This window comes from Heloderma suspectum, chromosome 3 (assembly GCF_057233095.1).
Source record: "Heloderma suspectum isolate Gila_16-S chromosome 3, 16-S_ref, whole genome shotgun sequence".
Taxonomy (NCBI): Eukaryota; Metazoa; Chordata; class Lepidosauria; order Squamata; family Helodermatidae; genus Heloderma; species Heloderma suspectum.
The window spans coordinates 328,656,091-328,675,093 of NC_139460.1; the positions used below are offsets into that span (position 1 = coordinate 328,656,091).

Genomic DNA, 19,003 nt, shown 5'->3' on the forward strand with positions numbered 1-19,003 from the left:
TCCATGTTTGCCTTGCGAGAGTCAACCAGCATTAATGCATTCTGCTACCACAGAGCCCTCAGAAATGCTTACTCAGATATTCTGCGCAACACCGACAGACATGGTGTTTGTGCATTTCTTCCTTTATTTACTTCAATTAACCTCAGCACAGAGATGACATGATCGCCTGGCCCTCCAGGGTGTTCCTTCGGGTCACCTCGCTTGGCTGTGTGTGTGTGTGGCTTCTAAGGGACTAGTCAAATCGGACAGTCTCAAAACGTCCTAACCCGGTGTGCCATGAATAAGCCATTCTGTCTTCTGGTAAGCCAGGCTCTGAACTGGAAGTGGCTGGAACAGGGGTATACAACTTGTGGTCCACCAGATATTGTGGGACTACAACTCCCATCAGCCCTAGACAGCACAGCCAATGGAGAGAGATGATGCGAGTTGTAGGCCAAAACATCTTGAAGGCCACAAGCTGCCCACCTCTGGGCTAGAACAAGGGACTCGGCACGCAGAAGGGAATGACAAGCAGGTAAAATAGTGGACAGACTGGAAGAGGAGGAATTGGACAGGTAGACAAGGAAGAGGCCGACAGGCAGGAACACCTGGAGTAAGTCTGGGGAGCTGCACAACTGAGGATTTATGGCCAGGAATGGCCAGGAAGAACCAGTCAGCTGCCCAGAAGCGAAGCCATGCTGGGGCCTAGGAGAGAGATACTGACCCCTCTCACCTCCACTCTACAACATGTGGCCCTCCAGGTGTTTTGGCCCACAAATCCAATCAGCCATAGCCAGCACAGCCAATGGTGAGGGATCATGGGAACTGTAGGCCCCCAAATATCTGGAGGGCCACACGTTGACCACAGCAAGGGGGCACCAGTGCACAGATGAGGAGGCTCAAGTCCCAGCAGATGCAGGAGAACAGGACCAAGGAGGGACCGTAGCTCTGCAGCAGGCAGGGAACCTGCTTTTCAGAAGACAGTCTCAGGTTCAATCCCTGGCAGCATCTTCAGTGGAAGGACTGCGAGAAGTGGGACTGGGAAAGCTTCCACTTGAGGCTGTGGAGAGCAGATGGCAGAAGGACCCGTGGCCTGACGCAGGATGAACCTGCTTTATATGTTCCTATGGCACAGGTGCCAGTGGTGGAGCCAGCAAGGCTGGGCTGCCGCAAGAAAGGCTTTGCTGAACGAGGAGGGCTGCCTGGAGAAGAAGAGGGAAAGCAGAGACTGGAGGGGAGCTCTTCCAGGCCAAGGGAACAGCGTGGCTGGGAGCACAGAGATGTGTGAGGGAGGACGAGGCACAGGGGTCTGCTAGCAGAGGAACACATGAAGTGGCTCTACTCAGACTGAGACCCTGAGCTTGTAGGATGTGGAGGAACTAAGCGGAAGAGATGGAGGAGAACAAGGAGAGGAGTGGAAAAGGAAGAACCTGACATTAATGCGTTGTGAAAAAGAGCCAAGAAAGCAACAACATCCTCTGGGGCAGGGAGGTGCAGAAGGTTTCTGGACCAGTTGCGTGTGCTGGACCACTCGATGTTTCTGGAGCACCTGGCATGTGCTGGTTGCTGGGATCCTTACAAATATGTTTTGCACTAGATGGACGTTGGTTTTATCCATCCAGGCACCTGTTCTCAAGCATGAACACTGAGTCAGGATCGTCTAACACAGCTGAGATATGCCATCAGAGATCATCAGCATACACCCTTGGCTTACAAATTTGATACCTATCACTGACCCATGGGGCTTCCAGTAAAAAAGAAGAAGGAATAGCCCATCTTCTCTGTTTATTTGCTTGTTTTTACCAGAATCTGGCTGGTAGACAATGCAAGTAGTCAGCCCAGCCTGGCTCTAGGATTTCTCCAGTTAAAACAACAGGTTGAAAAGGGCTCCTTTGCATGTCCCTCAGGCATTAATTGCTGGATCCTCCTCTAAAATGTGTGTGTGTGTACATACATGCATGCGCGCGCGCGCACGCACACACACACACACAAGAAATACACATATACAAAACATATATAATTGCAACTAGGGGTGCTTCTGGACAGAGGGCTCCTAGCACTACCGAACCTTTTTCAATGGGTTTTCGGTGAGAAGAAAAAAGACAGCAGAAGTGGTGGGAAGGCACAGGAGGGTTACAAATGGTGTCTGCCCCCCCCCCCCCGGGTAAAATTCCATGTTCAAGGCAGGGCAATTGCACAATAACAGCCTTGCCTGGAAGCAACCTAAGTTGTTTTTAACTGTGTTTACAGAACGAAAGATAATTCAGCAAAAAATCCAGTGTGTTCTCCAGGGAGACCTGCTACATGTTCACGAAAATGAAGAACAAGCGCAAGACACAAGGTTTCTGGAGCCTGTTTTGGTGGAAGGCCCTGGCGGCCTTCTGGGAAAGGGAATGCTGGAATAAGCTGTGGTGGGGTTGATCCTTTGAAGAGGCCCTGACTTGCGGGCCTGCATGCTCTCCTGTCCAACCAGTCAGGGAAAGTGTAAATCAATGAACAAACAGTGAGTCTTAAAAGCCAGTGGCTTGGCAGAGCCAAGGCTGCTGTCTAGGAACTGGGGTCCACTGCGGTTTCACTGAATACCAAAGGTTGGAAACGAACAGCGGGGGAAGAAGATCACAGCCCTCCTGCCTTGCTTATGGTGGCCATCCTTCTACGGACATCTGGCTGCTCGCTTTCGAAAGCAGGATGCTGTATGAGATGGGCTTTGGTCAGAGCTGGTTGGGCAATTCGCTGCCTTCTGCACACACCCAGAGCATCAGACAGCTGGGGGCTGGAGAAATTTTCTCCCTCTCCACTCCCTAGACAGCCCCCCTCCCTTCAGCTCCATTCTCTCATCAGCCAGTCAGATCTGCCATCAGGATAACGCTCACCTTCCTTCTCTCTTGGCAAGAGTTCAACATCCCTCCTTGGTAAGTGAGAGTTTTATTCTCCTCCCCACCCCCAGACAGCAGCTGCAGCGTCAGGGGCAAAGGAATGTGAGAATAACGGTACTGGAGAGATTTATTTAAAGGGGACATGCTGACAGGAGAGCCCTGCATGGGAACAGCTGCCTCAGCTGTAATTTAACATCTTCCCCCACAAAAATGAAGCGCCTGTGCGTTTGGGTGGCGAGGCAATGGGCGAGATTTATAAACCAGGTAGCAGAAGAAAAGAGAGAGACTCACTGTAGTCGCTGTTCTCGTCCTTGGTCCCATCAATCGTCCCATCTGGGTGCATTTGCAGGAAAAATTCCTGCTGGCTGAATAACCTTGTCACAATTCCTTTCAGCTGGGGTTCTGCAAGAATGGAAGAAAGGAACACACATGGAACCTGCGCTTCAATCTCAGTAAGAGCCCACTCCCCAACACTTTCTCTACAGGGGAAAGACAAACCAATGAATTTTGGGGGTGGAGTTACATTTAGATGTGGTTGACAAGGGTTCAAATCTACCACCCACCCTCCAATCTCAAAGCTCACAAATTGCCCAAGCCCACATCAAGATCTCTTGGCCTCCTCTAGTTCACTTGGCTGTGGTGAGGAGGGGCAACAAGTGAGAATTTTACGGTCACTTTGTACACATGCACACCCATGCACACACACAGAAAGCTCCAGGAATTATTAACAATTATTATTATAAAATATTAAAGGACTCATACAGAGCAGGTCTGCGGTAATATGAGGGTTGTAGAACCATGTTAAATGTGTTGGGGTGCAATCCATTGTGCCCCTGCGCAGCTCCCACTGAATAAAAACATCCAGATGGATTGTGCCCTTGGCTTTCAGGGAAGGAATGGGAGTCAATATTAGAAAGCCCTCCGTTTTCTATATTATTGTTGCTGTTGTTGTGATATAATTGTCACGTAATTGTATCACAGTTTATTCTCTGTGCTAGTGTTGCATCTCCATATTGAATTTTTATTGTATTATTTGTATTTCATGGCATAACTTTATTTTAATTTATTGTACATCTCCCAGAGGACTCCACTGAGAGGCAACTAAAAATATATATTATTATTATTAGCGGCTTGAGAATATTTTTTTAAAACATGAAAAAGACAAAAGGGGGGAAAGTCCACAAAGCACTGATAAATATTTGCATTTAAGCAGTGGAAGGCTTTGCGTTAATTTGGCCCTGACTAATGCAAAGATAATCAAGGGTGTCATCCTATGCCTGTTTAGACATCTCCCAGCATTCTGGAGCCAGCATGTTGGCTTACAAATGCTGGGAGTTGTTGGGACTTTTTTCTGCCTAAACATGCATGCACAGGATTGCACCCTAAGGGATACAGGTGGTGCAAGGAAACAGCTACACCAAACAAGGTTTACACTCCAGTTGTCCCTCCAACATGGATAACACACACTCCAAAAACTAGGAGCAGCACCCTTCCCCCAAATCCAAACCACCCGGCTCGTGTGTCTGGAAAAACAGTAAATGTATATTTTGCATTACTTTTGCAAGTCAGCTGAGAAGTGACTAAGAAGATACATGACTAAGCAGTTGAATTTAGCCTTCCCCTCCCACATACCACAGACATTGGATGGGCCCCTATCGTCCAGTGTGGTAACATGACAGGGCCACGTGGGGAGAGCTGCAGAAAGTGGGTAGGGCGACGCCTTTGAATCTCTCTTAAGCCCAGTGGTGTAGCGGAGCCAGGACTCGCTGGGACGCAGCACCCACACGTTTTTGATTAGCGGGGACGATGATGTCACCTGCCACCCCGCTCAGACTCCCCTGTTCCCTCTGAGCTCAGCTGCAGTCCTCACAGTAGCTGGAGGGAACAAATTTGCAATTAAGACCCATTAGCTTTACAAAAGACCTGCTCCTGGTGGTGACAAAAGTGACAGAATTGGTTTGATGGATCAACACAGCTGTCTGCTTCTTGGGACGTGTTGGACTACCAATGGCTGTGGGATTATGGGAGTTGTAGTCCAACACATGTGGATGGATCCCAGTTGGGGAAGGCAGGGCTGTAAGTAGATTATGCCATACTTAGCACAGGGGTACAAACAAATCCCCCCCGCCAGCTCCACTGGCTGACCTCCAATGATGCGTGAACAACCTGTGGCAGCCAAAGCGTTGGTGGTGGTTACAGCAAGGGATGCCGGAGAAACCCGCAACGGATGCAAATGAATTCGGATTTCTATGAATCTGAGCTGCGGATTTCGCAATGGAACGGCTGTTTCTGCATCGCGCAGATTCCCCGGAGTTGCAGACCTTTTTTACACTTTGGGGGAGATTTGCGCGAATGCACACTTATGCAAGTAGAACAAAATTCTTGTACACCATTTAAAAAAATCCAATTCTGTCAACGAACAGACAACAGAGTGAAAGACACCTGGTAACCCATGAAAAAGAGATGGAACGGATTTAACAAAACACGTACATCCCTAGCTATAACTGATCTGGCCACCCAACAAGGATGGCCCGACTGACGGGTTATATGCGGAGTCAATAGTGTTATAAGCCATTGAAGGGTCCTGTGTACTGAGTGCCAAAGGAAGGGATGCAATCGGAAATGGTGCCTCTGCTGAGGCCATGATGTGCCCTTGGGAGACTAACCTCACCCTGCTGCTCCAGAGCTGAAAGGTGTTCGAAGTTATTTAATTTTAACCCCCTCCACGCTCCACATTTCTTTCAGGAACAGACTGCGAAACAGAACAGAAATTGCACTGCCCCCTTTCCTGAGCCACTGCTGCTTCCACAGCAGCCGTCTTGCAATGCTTCTTGGGTGGGAGAAAGCGCTGGAATGAGTGAGCAGGAAACAGCCTAAATTACAAGGAGTGTCTCTGGAGATCAAGATTCATAGGATACAGCAAAACTCTCCAACCGGGTAGTTTCACTTCTGCTCCCATGTGAAGCTTTCTATCTAGTCCCTGACATGATCTATGGCTCCTTTTGGCTCTTCCTCTGTCTTGGCGTTCTCCTCCGATGGCTCGCCAGAGGCTTCACTCCACATTATTTATTTACCAATTTGTGCAAATTGCCGACGGCATCTTTGCCAGAAAGTGCCGCGCGTAGCAAGCCTGTGGAACAGATTAGGACAATAATATTGTGCAAAGCTTATTCTTACTGGGCCAAGATGGCTATTATTAAGCAACGGTTAACTGGAGGCATCTATGGAAAAGGATCGGGGAGTGCTTTGATGACAAAGCCCAAGGTGACGTTTTGGCACCTCAGGTTCTGTCAGTCCGCTTTCTCCTCAACTCTGCAGTCGCTGCTTCTCCTGCGAATGCCATGCTACAGCACAGCAGAAAGTTAAGCCTGCAGCCCCCTGCACAATGCCTAGGGAGCAAAGATCACTGGAATCAGTGGGAGGCACAAGCATCATGACTGCACTGTGGGAGCACTGTCCTCATGGCCCCAGGGCCTGGCCTGAAGGCACCTGAGGCAGACACCTTGCTGAAGCTAGGCAGGTCTGGGTCTGGTCAGTGCTTGGAGGGGAGACCAGCTGGGAACCACTTGTAGCTGAGTTCCACAAGGGAAGAAAGGTGGGATATAAATGTAATAAATAAATACATATCCAGAACAACGTTCCTGGGCACATGCCTCACTGAAAAGAAGAGCTCTTCTAGATTTCTCTCAATGGGCCTTGAGCAGAGCTTCTGGCTGGATGGTGCCCCACGAACCTGTCACAAGGCATCACCAGTTCTTTCCAGTGGCTCAGTTCCCTCCCCGGGAGCCACCTCCTTCATAATGGTACAAAACTAGGCAAAAAGCCCTCTTTCCCGTGAACATTCACCGCTGCTTTAAAGGGGGCCAGACCACTGATCTGCCCAACCTGGCGAGGTCACTCTGAGCGACAGCAGCTCTCTTCCCATCACCTGCTACCTGAGCCATGTTCAACTAGAAAGGAACCCTGAGGTTGACACTGGGAGCTCTGGAGTGCAACCGCTGTGTTATAGCCCAGCATTTGAGAACAGGCCCAGACTTCAAAACGTTAGCACTGCAGGGGACAGGGGTGGACACAATTACTTTAGATTTCTAGAACATCTTTAGGAGCCAGGGATCTCCAGAGATGGAGGTGTTTCTAGCCTCATGCTCCAGCTGGGATTTCCATGACAGAACTGTGACACCATATCATCCTTAGCAAAATCTGTTCACCAACTCCAGGTCACATTTTTGCATTAATGCCAGACTCTTAGTCCTTGCTGTTAAAACCCTCCAGTGCTGACTGATAGCAGCCTCGGGTAGTCTTTTTATTCCCTCCAGGTTCCCAGGCGTGCTCAGACTTGCTCGAGGTTTTAATGTGAGCCCTTCAGTGGAGGCCCACCAAGGCAAGTCTGGGGAGGGCCCAGCAGAGATTGCATTGGTCCAGTCCAGAGCTCAGACAGGCGGGCCCTTTACTCGTGCTGGTGGTGATGAAGGTGCACAAACCTTCCTTCAGTCGCTCCCCCTCTTCCCAGCCATTCATCCTGCTGCCCCATCCTCCATCACCATTGCAAACCTATTCTTTTTCATTTTTCTTACAGTGCCTTGCAACCATCCACATACTGGCTTTGCAGATTCAGGCTGCTGCTGAACCCAATCCTAATCCAGCAGCTCCACAACACCAGAATCTGGATAGTTTATAATCCTGGTTAGTTTATAATCTCAAGATTTCCCCACATAGCTGTTGGTGTTTTCCCAGCAACCTGCATCAAATTTAATAAAGGAGCACAGATGCAATTGTGCAAATCCAGTATTTATGAAGCGGGGGGGGGGGGACTCATTTAAAATGGAGCCATAGCACGATGGCTGAGCATATGCTTTACATGCAGAAGGCCCCAGGGTCAGCCACCGGCACCACGCCCAGCAAAGTGCCTCAAGAACTGCTGCCGGTCAGAGAACACCCCAGTGGGCAAGACGGACCCAGCAGCCTCACCATGTGCAAGTCCACTTGAAAGGAGCCTGCATTGCCAGAAGGAAGAAACGCCCATGTACGTGCACACATGTGTACAGGAAATGTGCCAAGCATGGCAGTCTGGGCACATACAACCAGCAGACGCACAGGATTACCTAGAAGCAAGTCCCATCACTTCCCACTGGATTTACTTCCAAGTAGAGGCGCAATGCTATGCATGTTTAGACTGAAAGACATGGCTGGTGGGAGAATGCTGGGAGTCGTAGGCCCTTTTTCTGTCTAAGCATGCATAGGATTGTGTCCGAAGTGCGTTTAGGAGACTGCCTCCTCACCTAGGTCGGGAAGCTGCCGATTCAGAAGGAGTGGGAGACTGGCACCAGGCTGGGGCTCAGAGGGTTGGACTGGTGGGGTTACAAGACAGAGTTACAAAAATTTAGTGCCTCCTGTCTTCCCAGCAACCCTCAAAACCTTGACAGAGGTATTGCTAGACTGGCCCCTGCTTCTTTGGGGAGGGCCGCCTTCTCTGTTTTGCTGGGTTTGGAGGCCACTGGGCTCCTCAAATTTTCCGAATCATTCCACTTCCACAGGGGGAAGGACTGCAATTCATCTGAATGACACATGCAACTTGAGGGTTAATCTAACCAAGAGCATCTCTACACCAGCCTAAAATCCCACATTTAAAGCAGGGCTTTCTGCTTCCCTTTTAAATGCAGGATCACCACAGATTCCCTTTACATGGCGCTTCCTCCCCCCTCTCCTCTTCCTCCTTTTCTGAGTCTCCCATATCTTTCATTGGTCTCGCTCCTCTTATTGTGGCTTTTCCTTTTTCAGGGAATGGAACACAAGTGCGGAAATTTAATAGCTCATTATCTCCGATCTTTCTAACAATGGAATAAAGGTCCTTTAGGGCAGGAGACGCCCTGGAGGTTCACAACCTCATCTAAAGGGCCCTTTCCGTGAGTGAGCAAGCAGGATAAAAGCTCCATGTGAAGGAGGCCCAAATTACTAGCTATTTACTCTTTCTAGTTTGAATAGAAGCTTTGGTGCAGTTACAGCTCCCAACTGAAAGGCTCATCCATCAGCTCCCCCATCTGACAACTCCAGCTTGACCACAGAGAAAGAAGAGGGGGTTAAATCCCAAGGGAAAAAAACCATCCTATCGACATAAACAGAGATTTTAAAGCCATTTTGGCCAAGACACAGCCTGTTCCAAGCGCTGGAAGTTATTAGTGACAAGTCCTCACAGCAGAGGAGACAACCGCAAATGAACCACAAGGAATGTCACCGGAATGACTGTGCCCAGGAAACCACAGCTGTGGGCTGTGCTTGTAGCAGAGACGGAGGTGAGCGGGCGGGCGGGCAGGGCATTCATTCATTCATTTAGATCAATGGATGAATCTCCCCCTCCCCCTACGAGGCACCCAGGTCCTGGCTGTGGCTGGTGTGCAACCAGGAATATGGAAAGCGTTCCAGGGGAAAGGAGGTTTTCTTCCTCCCATTCAGGGGTGGGAAACACTTTTGGAGGGGGGCGAATGATCTCCCACCCGGCCCTTTCTTGGCCAGATGACATTATGGGGCGTTGCAACGCCCCTCCCGACATCAGCGGCTCCAGCTGCTGTCCTAGATGGGCTGTGTCCTCCCCAACGCAGGAAGATGCAGCGCAGACAAAGCCGCCCCTGGCCAGGCATCGGCAGCAAGGAATCCAAGGAGGCTCCACAGGGTGGATTTGGCCCCTGGGCTTCTTGGGATGATCAGATCACTGCTTTGGCTGGTCTTGAAAGACATCATCCCTTTGGGCAATACAAAATTATGCAGGACGGGGAGAAGAGGCTTCTACTAATTAAGTCAGACTTCCCCGACCCGGCACCTTCCAGATGTATCTGGATAAGGAAAGACTGAATTCAGCTCTGCCCTCACTAGTGCCAGTCTATGGGCCTCTGAGAAGCTAATGAAAATCCAGTCTTCTGTTCTGAAGACCGGAAGCAAGATGGAAAAGGCTCTGGACACTCGTGAACAGCACGCTGCTGGGCAAGGCTATATAATGGCGCATACAGTGTTTCAAAATCCAGATTTAAAGCATGGGCAAGGCTGGAAAAATTGCTGCTGTCGAACAATCTTGACAATTTTTCCCTTCCCTGGGCCAGGTTGGCACCCTAGAAATGTAATTCAGGGTCCCACAGAAGTCCATTTGGATTTGCAAGAAGTGGAAAAAATATTGTTCCAGGCCCCACAAGCCCTACTGTTTCCCGCCTGTTTCCCACCTCCCAGCAGAGCAGAGCAGAGCAGAGCAGAGCAGAGCAAGCTGCTCCAGCTGGTCCAGGGACTACAGAAGCAGGCAAGCTCCCAGAGAGCGAGCGACCAGAGCAAGTGGACAGGGGGAGCAAACAGGAGTTGGCCAGGGGAGTTCGGCAGGGGAGGTCAAGAGGGAGGCCCCTAACATTTTTTAAAATTATTTTTATTTTTTATTTTAACTAACTTTTTTCCAATTATTTGTCTTGTAACACACACTTCCACACCAGTGGGACTCTGCTTTTAACCTCTACTGAGTAGAGGAGCAGGCACAGGCTAGTCTAGAACAATCACAAAGCTAGACACAAAAAGGGAAAAGAGGCTATGGAAGGACAAGACTCTCCAGTGGTGGTGACCTGCAAGGTGTGTGCAATGTTTGTTTTCTTCCCTGAGAACAACATGGCCTACACCTGCAACAAGTGCAAGTTGATCACGCTGCTGGAGGAAAAAGTAAGCGGACTGGAGCAGCGACTGTCGACCCTCCGGGGAATAAGAGAACACGAAGAGTTCTTGGACAGAATGGGGGAACTACAGCAGCAAAGGGCAGACCAGAAGCTTGAAGAGCAACAGCAAGATGAGGCAGTGGGAAATGCTGAGGTGAAGAAAAATGGAGTAGAGGATACTCCGTGGAAAAGGGTGACAGTTAGGAGAAGAAGAACTAGACGCCACTCTGCACCAGTGGAAGCAGTGGAGCTGTGGAACCGATTCCAGGTACTTGCGGATGAGACTGGAGGACAGCCTGCAGAGGAAGAATCACAGGGGAACCTGCATGAGAGTGAGCAAGAGGCTGAAGGTCAGTCAAACAGAGGCGATGAAACCCAGGCCTACAAGAAGAAGAAGAGAAGAGTGGTAGTAGTGGGAGACTCCTTGCTGCGTGGGATCGAGACCCAAGTATGTCGCGAAGACCCATGGACTCGACAGGTATGTTGTCTCCCGGGAGGACGGATTAGAGACATGACTGAAAGGTTGCCTGCACTCATAAAGCCCACTGACAGGCATCCCTTTCTTCTCATCCATGTGGGAACAAATGATACCGCCAAGCGGAGCTACGAAGAGATCACGTCAGACTTTGAAGCTTTGGGAAGGAAACTCAAGAACTTTGGGGCCCAGATAGTTTTCTCATCCATCCTTCCAGTAGTTAGAAGAGGGATAGAAAGGGAACGAAAAATACTCCGGGTGAATGACTGGCTACGAAGGTGGTGCCGACAAGAGAGATTTGGATTCTGGGACCACGGGCTATACTTCCTGGAAGATGGGCTGCTGGCTAGGGATGGGTTGCACTTCACAAAGGATGGGAAGAATGTGTTTGGCCACAGCATGAAGAACTTCATCAGGAGGGCTTTAAACTGAATCCTACAGGGAAGGGAGATGTAATGTTGGGGGTAACAATGGACGTAGGCGCATGCACTGCAATGGAGAGAACAGCTCTGATAGCGCCCAATAATAGTCTTCAGACACATGTAGGAAGAAAGCCAGACTATAAAGCACATGGTCTTCGATGTCTATATACTAATGCCCAGAGTATGGGAAACAAACAGAACAAACTTGAACTCTTAATACAAGAGGGAAATTATGACCTGATAGGTATAACTGAGACTTGGTGGGATGACTCTCATGACTGGAATACAGCAATTGAAGGATATAACTTGTTCAAAAAGAACAGGAGGAACAGAAAGGGAGGTGGGGTTGCACTGTATGTGAAAAATATATATCTCTGCACAGAAATACAGGAGGAGGAGCTTGGTAGCCCCATCGAGAGCATCTGGGTTGAAATAAATGGAGCAGAGAATAAAAGGAGCCTGGTGGTCGGAGTCTACTACCGGCCACCCAATCAAGGAGAAGACAAGGATGAAGCTTTGGAAAAGCAAATAGCCAATGTTTTAAGGAAGCATGATGTAGTAGGAATGGGGGACTTCAATTTCCCCGATATTTGTTGGGAGACAAATTCTGCAAAACATGGCCCCTCCAGGAAATTCCTGACTTGTGTGGCGGATCACTTCCTCCTACAGAAAGTAGAGGAAAGAACTAGAGGATCGGCTATCCTTGACTTGATCCTAACCAACAGAGATGACTTAGTGGATAAAGTAGCAGTTACAGGAACTCTGGGGGAAAGCGACCATGTTGTACTTGAGTTCTTGGTTCTAAGGGAAGCAAAAGCCGAGTGTAGTCAAACGCGTACCCTGGATTTTAGGAAAGCTGATTTTCATAAACTCAGAACAATGATCAGTAAGGTCCCATGGCAAGCGACGCTAACGAGAAAAGGAGTCCAAGATGGGTGGGAACTTTTAAAAAAGGAAATTCTCAAGGCGCAATCACAAGCAATTCCAACAAGAAGAAAAGGTGGAAGACAACAGAAAAAGCCAATGTGGCTTCACAAAAAGCTTAGAGATGACCTGAAAACAAAAAAGGACACATATAGGAAGTGGAAAGAAGGCCAAGTAACAAAGGAAGAGTACAGGCAGATAGCACAGAATTGCAGGGATGGCCTCAGGAAGGCTAAAGCTGAGAATGAGCTGAGGTTAGCAAGGGATGTTAAAAACAACAAAAAGGCTTTCTTCAGCTACGTGCATAGTAAAAGGCAGAGGAAAGAAATGGTGGTTCAGCTATTAAATAAGGATGGCAAAACGATAACAGATGACAAAGAAAAGGCAGAAGTGCTCAATTCCTACTTTGGCTCAGTCTTCTCCCAAAAGAGGGTCTATGACCCCCCTGGCAAAGGCCAAGTACAGGTTGAAGGGGCAGGATTGCAGCTTGAGATCGACAAGCATATGGTCAAGGAACACCTCATTACTTTGAATGAGTTCAAATCTCCAGGGCCAGATGAACTGCATCCTAGAGTCATAAAGGAACTGGCAGAAGAACTCTCAGAACCGCTGTCTATTCTCTTTGAGAAATCATGGAGGACGGGGGAAGTGCCAGATGACTGGAGGAGGGCTAATGTTGTCCCTATCTTCAAAAAGGGTAAAAAGGAGGAACCTGGGAACTACAGACCAGTCAGTCTGACATCAATCCCTGGGAAAATTCTGGAGCAGATCATAAAGCAATCCATCTGGAAGCACCTTGACAACAATGCCATGATTACTCGAAGCCAACATGGATTTGTCAAAAACAAGTCCTGCCAGACAAATCTGATCTCATTTTTTGATCAAGTAACCTCCCTTGTAGACCGTGGGAATGCTGTAGACATCATATACCTCGACTTCAGCAAAGCTTTCGACAAAGTACCCCATGATCTCCTGATGAGCAAACTAGCTCAAAGTGGGCTAGATGAAACAACGATCTGGTGGATCCACAGTTGGCTACAGAATCGGACTCAAAGAGTGCTCATCAATGGGACCTTCTCAAACTGGGGAGAGGTAACGAGTGGGGGACCGCAGGGCTCAGTCCTGGGCCCAGTGCTCTTCAACATTTTTATGAATGACTTGGAGGAGGAGGGGCAGGGAATGCTGATCAAATTTGCAGATGACACAAAATTGGGAGGGACAGCTAATACTTTGGAAGACAGAAACAAAATTCAAAGTGATCTGGATAGACTGGAGCGCTGGGCAGAAAACAACAGAATGACATTTAATAGGGACAAAGGCCAAGTTCTGCACCTAGGAAAAAGAAACCAAATGCACAGTTACAAGATGGGGGATACGTGGCTCAACCACACTACAAGCGAGAAGGATCTTGGAATTGTTGTCGATCACAAGCTGAATATGAGCCAACAATGTGATGTGGCTGCAAAAAAGGCAAATGCTCTTTTGGGCTGCATTCATAGAAGCATCGCTTCCAAATCCCGGGAAGTACTAGTTCCCCTCTACTCAGCACTGGTTAGGCCTCATCTGGAGTACTGTGTCCAGTTCTGGGCACCATACTTTAAGAAGGATGCAGACAAACTGGAGAGGGTTCAGAGGAGGGCAACAAAGATGATCAGGGGACTGGAAACAAAGCCCTATGAAGAGAGACTGAACGAACTGGGCATGTTTAGCCTTGAGAAGAGAAGACTGAGGGGAGATATGATAGCACTCTTCATGTACTTGAAAGGTTGTCACAGAGAAGAAGGCCAGGATCTCTTCTTGATCATCCCGGAGTGCAGGACACGGAATAATGGGCTCAAGTTACAGGAAGCCAGATTCCGGCTGAACATCAGGAAAAACTTCCTGATTGTTGAGCAATACGACAATGGAACCAATTACCTGGGGAGGTGGTGGGCTCTCCCACACTGGAGGCCTTCAAGACGAGGCTGGACAGCCATTTGTCAGGGATGCTCTGACTTGGATTCCTGCATTGAGCAGGGGGTTGGACTCGATAGCCTTGTAGGCCCCTTCCAACCCTACTATTCTATGATTCTATACTCAGGCGTACAGTTCTCTAAGCAGAACCCGCCTGATCTTGTCTTTCTTCTGGTTTGCTCCCCCTTCACTGAAATCCCCTCAATGATAGTTTTGGCCATGTTGGCTTTCCAAGAGCTGAGCTTGCTAAATCAAAGGAAATCTCACTACACAGCTCAGGCCATTCGCAAGCCCATTTGCACATGGCAACATGAACTGCCCACTTGTGGATTTCCAAAATTTAGCAGCTGTTGCCAGGCTGGTAACAAATCTGCATCTTGACCACCCTGTCCGAGACAATATCACCAGAGCTGCTACTTCAAACCTTCTCCAATTCCTCTTAGGAATCTGATAGCTGAACATGGCCCACTCCTCTCTACGTTCAGGCATGTGGCAATTCCTCCAGCAGTGTAACTTGTTCCTGTACTTACATTTTAAAGAGCAATTTCCTCCACCCACACCCTAGTTCCACAGTCAGATGTGTCACCAGGGGAGAAGGAAAAGCAATTTGACTAAATGGCAGCTTTAAAAGAGGTGTACGATGATGTGTTAGTTCAGGGCCTCAGCTGGCATTTGCAAAAAAAATCCCATGTTTCTTAATTTCAAAAAAAAAGGTCAAAGTTGGTATCAGGGAGAGAGGCAAAAATGAGAGAGAGGAACAGAAGCTGCTACAAAAGATGCACACACACCCCCTCCACATTTCTGGCTGACGCTTGGTGGATTCAGATGGTCAGGATCCATATGCTAGCTCCTCAGAGAGTTACCATGTGGTGCTGGTAACTGCATGAGGATGTGGTCTCCCATACCTTCCAAATCATGAGGTTAAGGAATCAAGGGAGATGAAGGCTAGTCATACAGAGGTTAATCATGTGCTTGGAGGCTGTTCACTCAGGGCCACAGTAGACATGACATTAAGGGCACAACCCTATTGGACTGACACCGGAACGATGGAGCCCTCTGAGATCTGGGGCTTTTGGTTATGCTGTGTCCTGCCAGGCTTTTGCCAGCAGGATGGGAAGGGCGATGGAGGCTTTTTAGCCTCTCTGTCCCACCTCGCAGTAGTTTATGCTAGACAGACCTCTGAGCCTGTCTGACTGGGACATGCTGCTGGGGGTGAGGACAGGCTAAGAGGCCGTTGGATCTGTCGCTCCCTGGCCTTGCCCTTCCCTGCCCACCGACACGTCCCCATCCCTCCCATCTCTTTTCCTTCCCGAGGTCAGAACATTGACCTTGGGAAAGGGAGCCACCACGGAGCTTTCCATGGTGGCTGGGATGGGCTTGGGGGGATGGGGGTGAAAGCCCCACTCGGATTTCCCCCTCGAAAGATGCAGCTCTGCTACAGCCTCGGAGGGTGAAATCTCCAGCATCCTCTGCCCCCTCAGAAGCCATCTTGGAGCCAGGGAAGACCGTGCTCTAAATGTCTCTTCGGCACCAGCAGGAGCTTCCCTTCCAATGCAAATAGCCGCTTCAGAGGAGCGGCTTTCATCAAGATCGCAGCAGGGGAGGAGAGGGCTAAGCTCCTGGTCCCTGCTTCCTATGGTCCTGATAAATATCAGCCTCCCCAATGGCAGCTATTTGCATTTTTTTTAAGTGCCTGCTAAATGCAAAGAGCCATTTAACATCACATCTAGTTAGGCCCTCATACAATGGTAAGCACATGAAGGCGCCACATTCCAGGTCATGGTCCTCCAAATCCCCCCATGGTCTCCAGAGACCATTAGTGCTGGGGAAGTCATGTCACCAATATCCTGTCAACTTCGGTTCCATTTACATGACTAGCGATCCCAGGATTACCGTTCAACTCGCATCAACCTCTGTGATGAGTGCTGAAAAAATCATTTACACATTTACAGGGTGAATCAGGTGCTGGAAGGAAGACGACAACCCTGCTGGAGGTCCTGAGTCACTTTTTGCCACAGAAAAGGAGCTCACTTGTTTCCGATCTGCATTTTTAGCAGAGGAGTTATTCTCCATTTTGTATCTTATAATGAGACAGGATCCTTGGGGAAACATTTCAAATGCTTTAGGCACTGACATCATATTCTGCGACATCTTGCCCTGGGATAGACACCCGCCCTAAACCTCAGGGATGCAAGTGGCTATTTTAAAGAGCCTAAACTGAATGAAAACCATATTTTCTCCCCCCCACCCAGGGTCTGCCCTGCATCACCTCCACCTATCCCGAGAGCCCCCAGGACGGTGCAGACAGCAGAAGCAGCATCTTGGCAGGATGTGCTGTATTCCACTCACAGCCATAGTATGAAAACTCCTCCAGCGTGCTTTCATTTCAGTCGGACTTACACAAATCATGGCATATCAAGCAGAATGTAGCCCACCCACCCCCACCTTCCACCCCCAGCTATATCTGTGTGGCTACCAGGTGCTGGACCATCTCTCAGAGTCTTGCAGTCCTGGCAAGCAGCCAAAACAGGAGGTTCCTCATGTCACTATTGGGCTACCATGTCGGGCCGATGGGCTGTGTTCAGCTTAGTGAGTCCATCACCATGCAAAGCCTAGGTGAAGCCAGAGCCACAGCTCTTGACCTCATGGGGATGAACAAGCCACGTCCTTGTCGAAATGCCACTGCTGTGTCTCCTTCCCCAACCTCCAAAGTTCCCTTCACTTGGTATATTGTCCTTAAAAGGATTTAAAAAGTCAGAGGTGACAAAAGGATGGAAACCATCCGTCCCACCATGCAAGGCTCAGGAAGTCTCCCGCCGTAAGTCACAACAAATGCCCTTGACAGCCACTTTTCAAAAGAGCAGCATCTCTAACTGTCACTGCTGAAGCCCTTGAGACTAGATCTGTATCTCTCAGACTACTTTATGTAATACCATCGAGCCATTATTTATACTACAAAATACACAGGCCAACTTTTCCAGGCCAGAGGCAAGCACCATGAGCTTAGTTGCCTAACCTTTAAGCCGGGGTTCTATTCTCCAAGCTCCCACACTGTCAAAACAAAATCCACTTGCCTCAAGCCAGGAGTATGGTATGATGATGCCACCTGTTCATCTGGCCACTTGCAGATAAACAGATGCCCTAAATTTCTAGATGCCCTAAATGAGTGTGCTCTAGAACAGTTGGTCATGGAACCAACCAGAGGGGAGGCAACCTTGGATTTAATCCTAAATGGTGTCAACCAGGACCTACTACAAGATGTAGATGTTGTTGAACCAGTTGGAAACAGTGATCACAGTGCTATCAGATTTAATATATATTTAAGTGTAAAATTGCCCAGGAAGTCCAACACAGTCAAATTTGACTTCAAAAGAGGAAACCTCTCTAAAATGAGTGAACCGGTGAAACGGAAGCTAAAAGGGGGAGTCAAAAGGTTTAAATCCCTTCAAAATGCTTGGGTATTACTCAAAACCACAATACTAGACGCCCAGCTAATGTATACCACAGGTTAGGAAAGGTAGCACCAAGTCCAAGAGGTCACCAGCATGGTTAACGAGCAGTGTTAAGGAAGCTAGTAGAAAAGTGAGCTTCTTTCAGAAAATAGAAGTCTTGCCGAAGTGAGGAAAACAAAAGGGAGCACAAGCTTACACAAAGACAATGCAAGCAGATAATACGAGACGCAAAAAAACATTTTGAAGAGCATATCACTAATAACATCAAGGCCAACAATACAGAATTCTTTAAATATATCAGAAGCAGAAAACCAGCTAGGGAGGCAGTTGGACCATTGGATGACAATGGAGTTAAAGGAGTACTGAAGGAGGGCAAGGAGATTCTTTTCACCCGTCTTCACTGCAGGAGATATAGGACAGATACTTGTGCCTGAACTGATGTTTTCAAGAAGAAAGTCTGAGGAACTGAGACAAACAGTGGTGACAAAAGATGAAGTTCTCAACCTTACTGACATATTGAAAGTAAAGAAATCACTGGGCCCAGATGGTATCCATCCTAGGGTTTTTAAAAAACTCAAATATGAAATTGCTGAGGTTCTAACCAAAATATGCAACATGTCCCTAAGATCAGCATCTATCCCAGAGGTCTGGAAGATGGCCAGTGTAACACCAATGTTCAAAAAGGGAGCCAAGGGGGATCAGGGAAATTAGCTTAATGTCTGTTCTGGATAAATTGGTTGAAGGCATTCTTAAAGATAACATTAGTAAGCATATGGAAGGACAAGCCCTACTGAAAAAGAATCAATATGGCTTCCACAAAGGCAAGTCCTGTCTCACTAACCTTTTACAGTTTTTTGAGAATGTCAATAAACATGTAGACAGGGGTGATCCGGTAGACATTGTTTACTCGGACTTCCAACAGGCTTTTGACAAAGTCCCTCACCAACAACTCCTGAGAAAGCTTAGCAGTCATGGAATAAGAGGACAGGTCCTCTTACGGATCAGTAACTGGTTAAGGAACAGAAAGGAGAGAGTAGGAATAAATGGTACATTCTCCCAATGAAGGGAAGTAAATAGTGGGGTCCCACAGGGGATCTGTATTAGGGATCTGAATTAGGACCAATGCTTTTCAACCTGTTCATAAATGATCTTGAATTAGGAGTGAGCAGTGAAGTGGCCAAGTTTGCCAATAACATTAAATTATTTAGGGTGGTTTAAACAAAAAAGGATTGTGAAGAGCTCC

At 48.3% G+C, this 19,003-nt stretch overlaps 1 protein-coding gene across 2 annotated transcripts in view; it reads right to left on the reverse strand.

The window, feature by feature from the left end:
• Positions 1-19,003, reverse strand: part of FGF12 (fibroblast growth factor 12) — a 336,785-nt gene that overhangs the window by 100,210 nt on the left and 217,572 nt on the right. For both annotated transcript variants that reach the window (XM_084847822.1, XM_084847821.1), the window contains one exon: positions 3,147-3,257. In XM_084847822.1, coding sequence (XP_084703948.1) covers positions 3,147-3,257 — 111 coding nt within the window. The remainder of the gene's footprint in view (positions 1-3,146; positions 3,258-19,003) is intronic.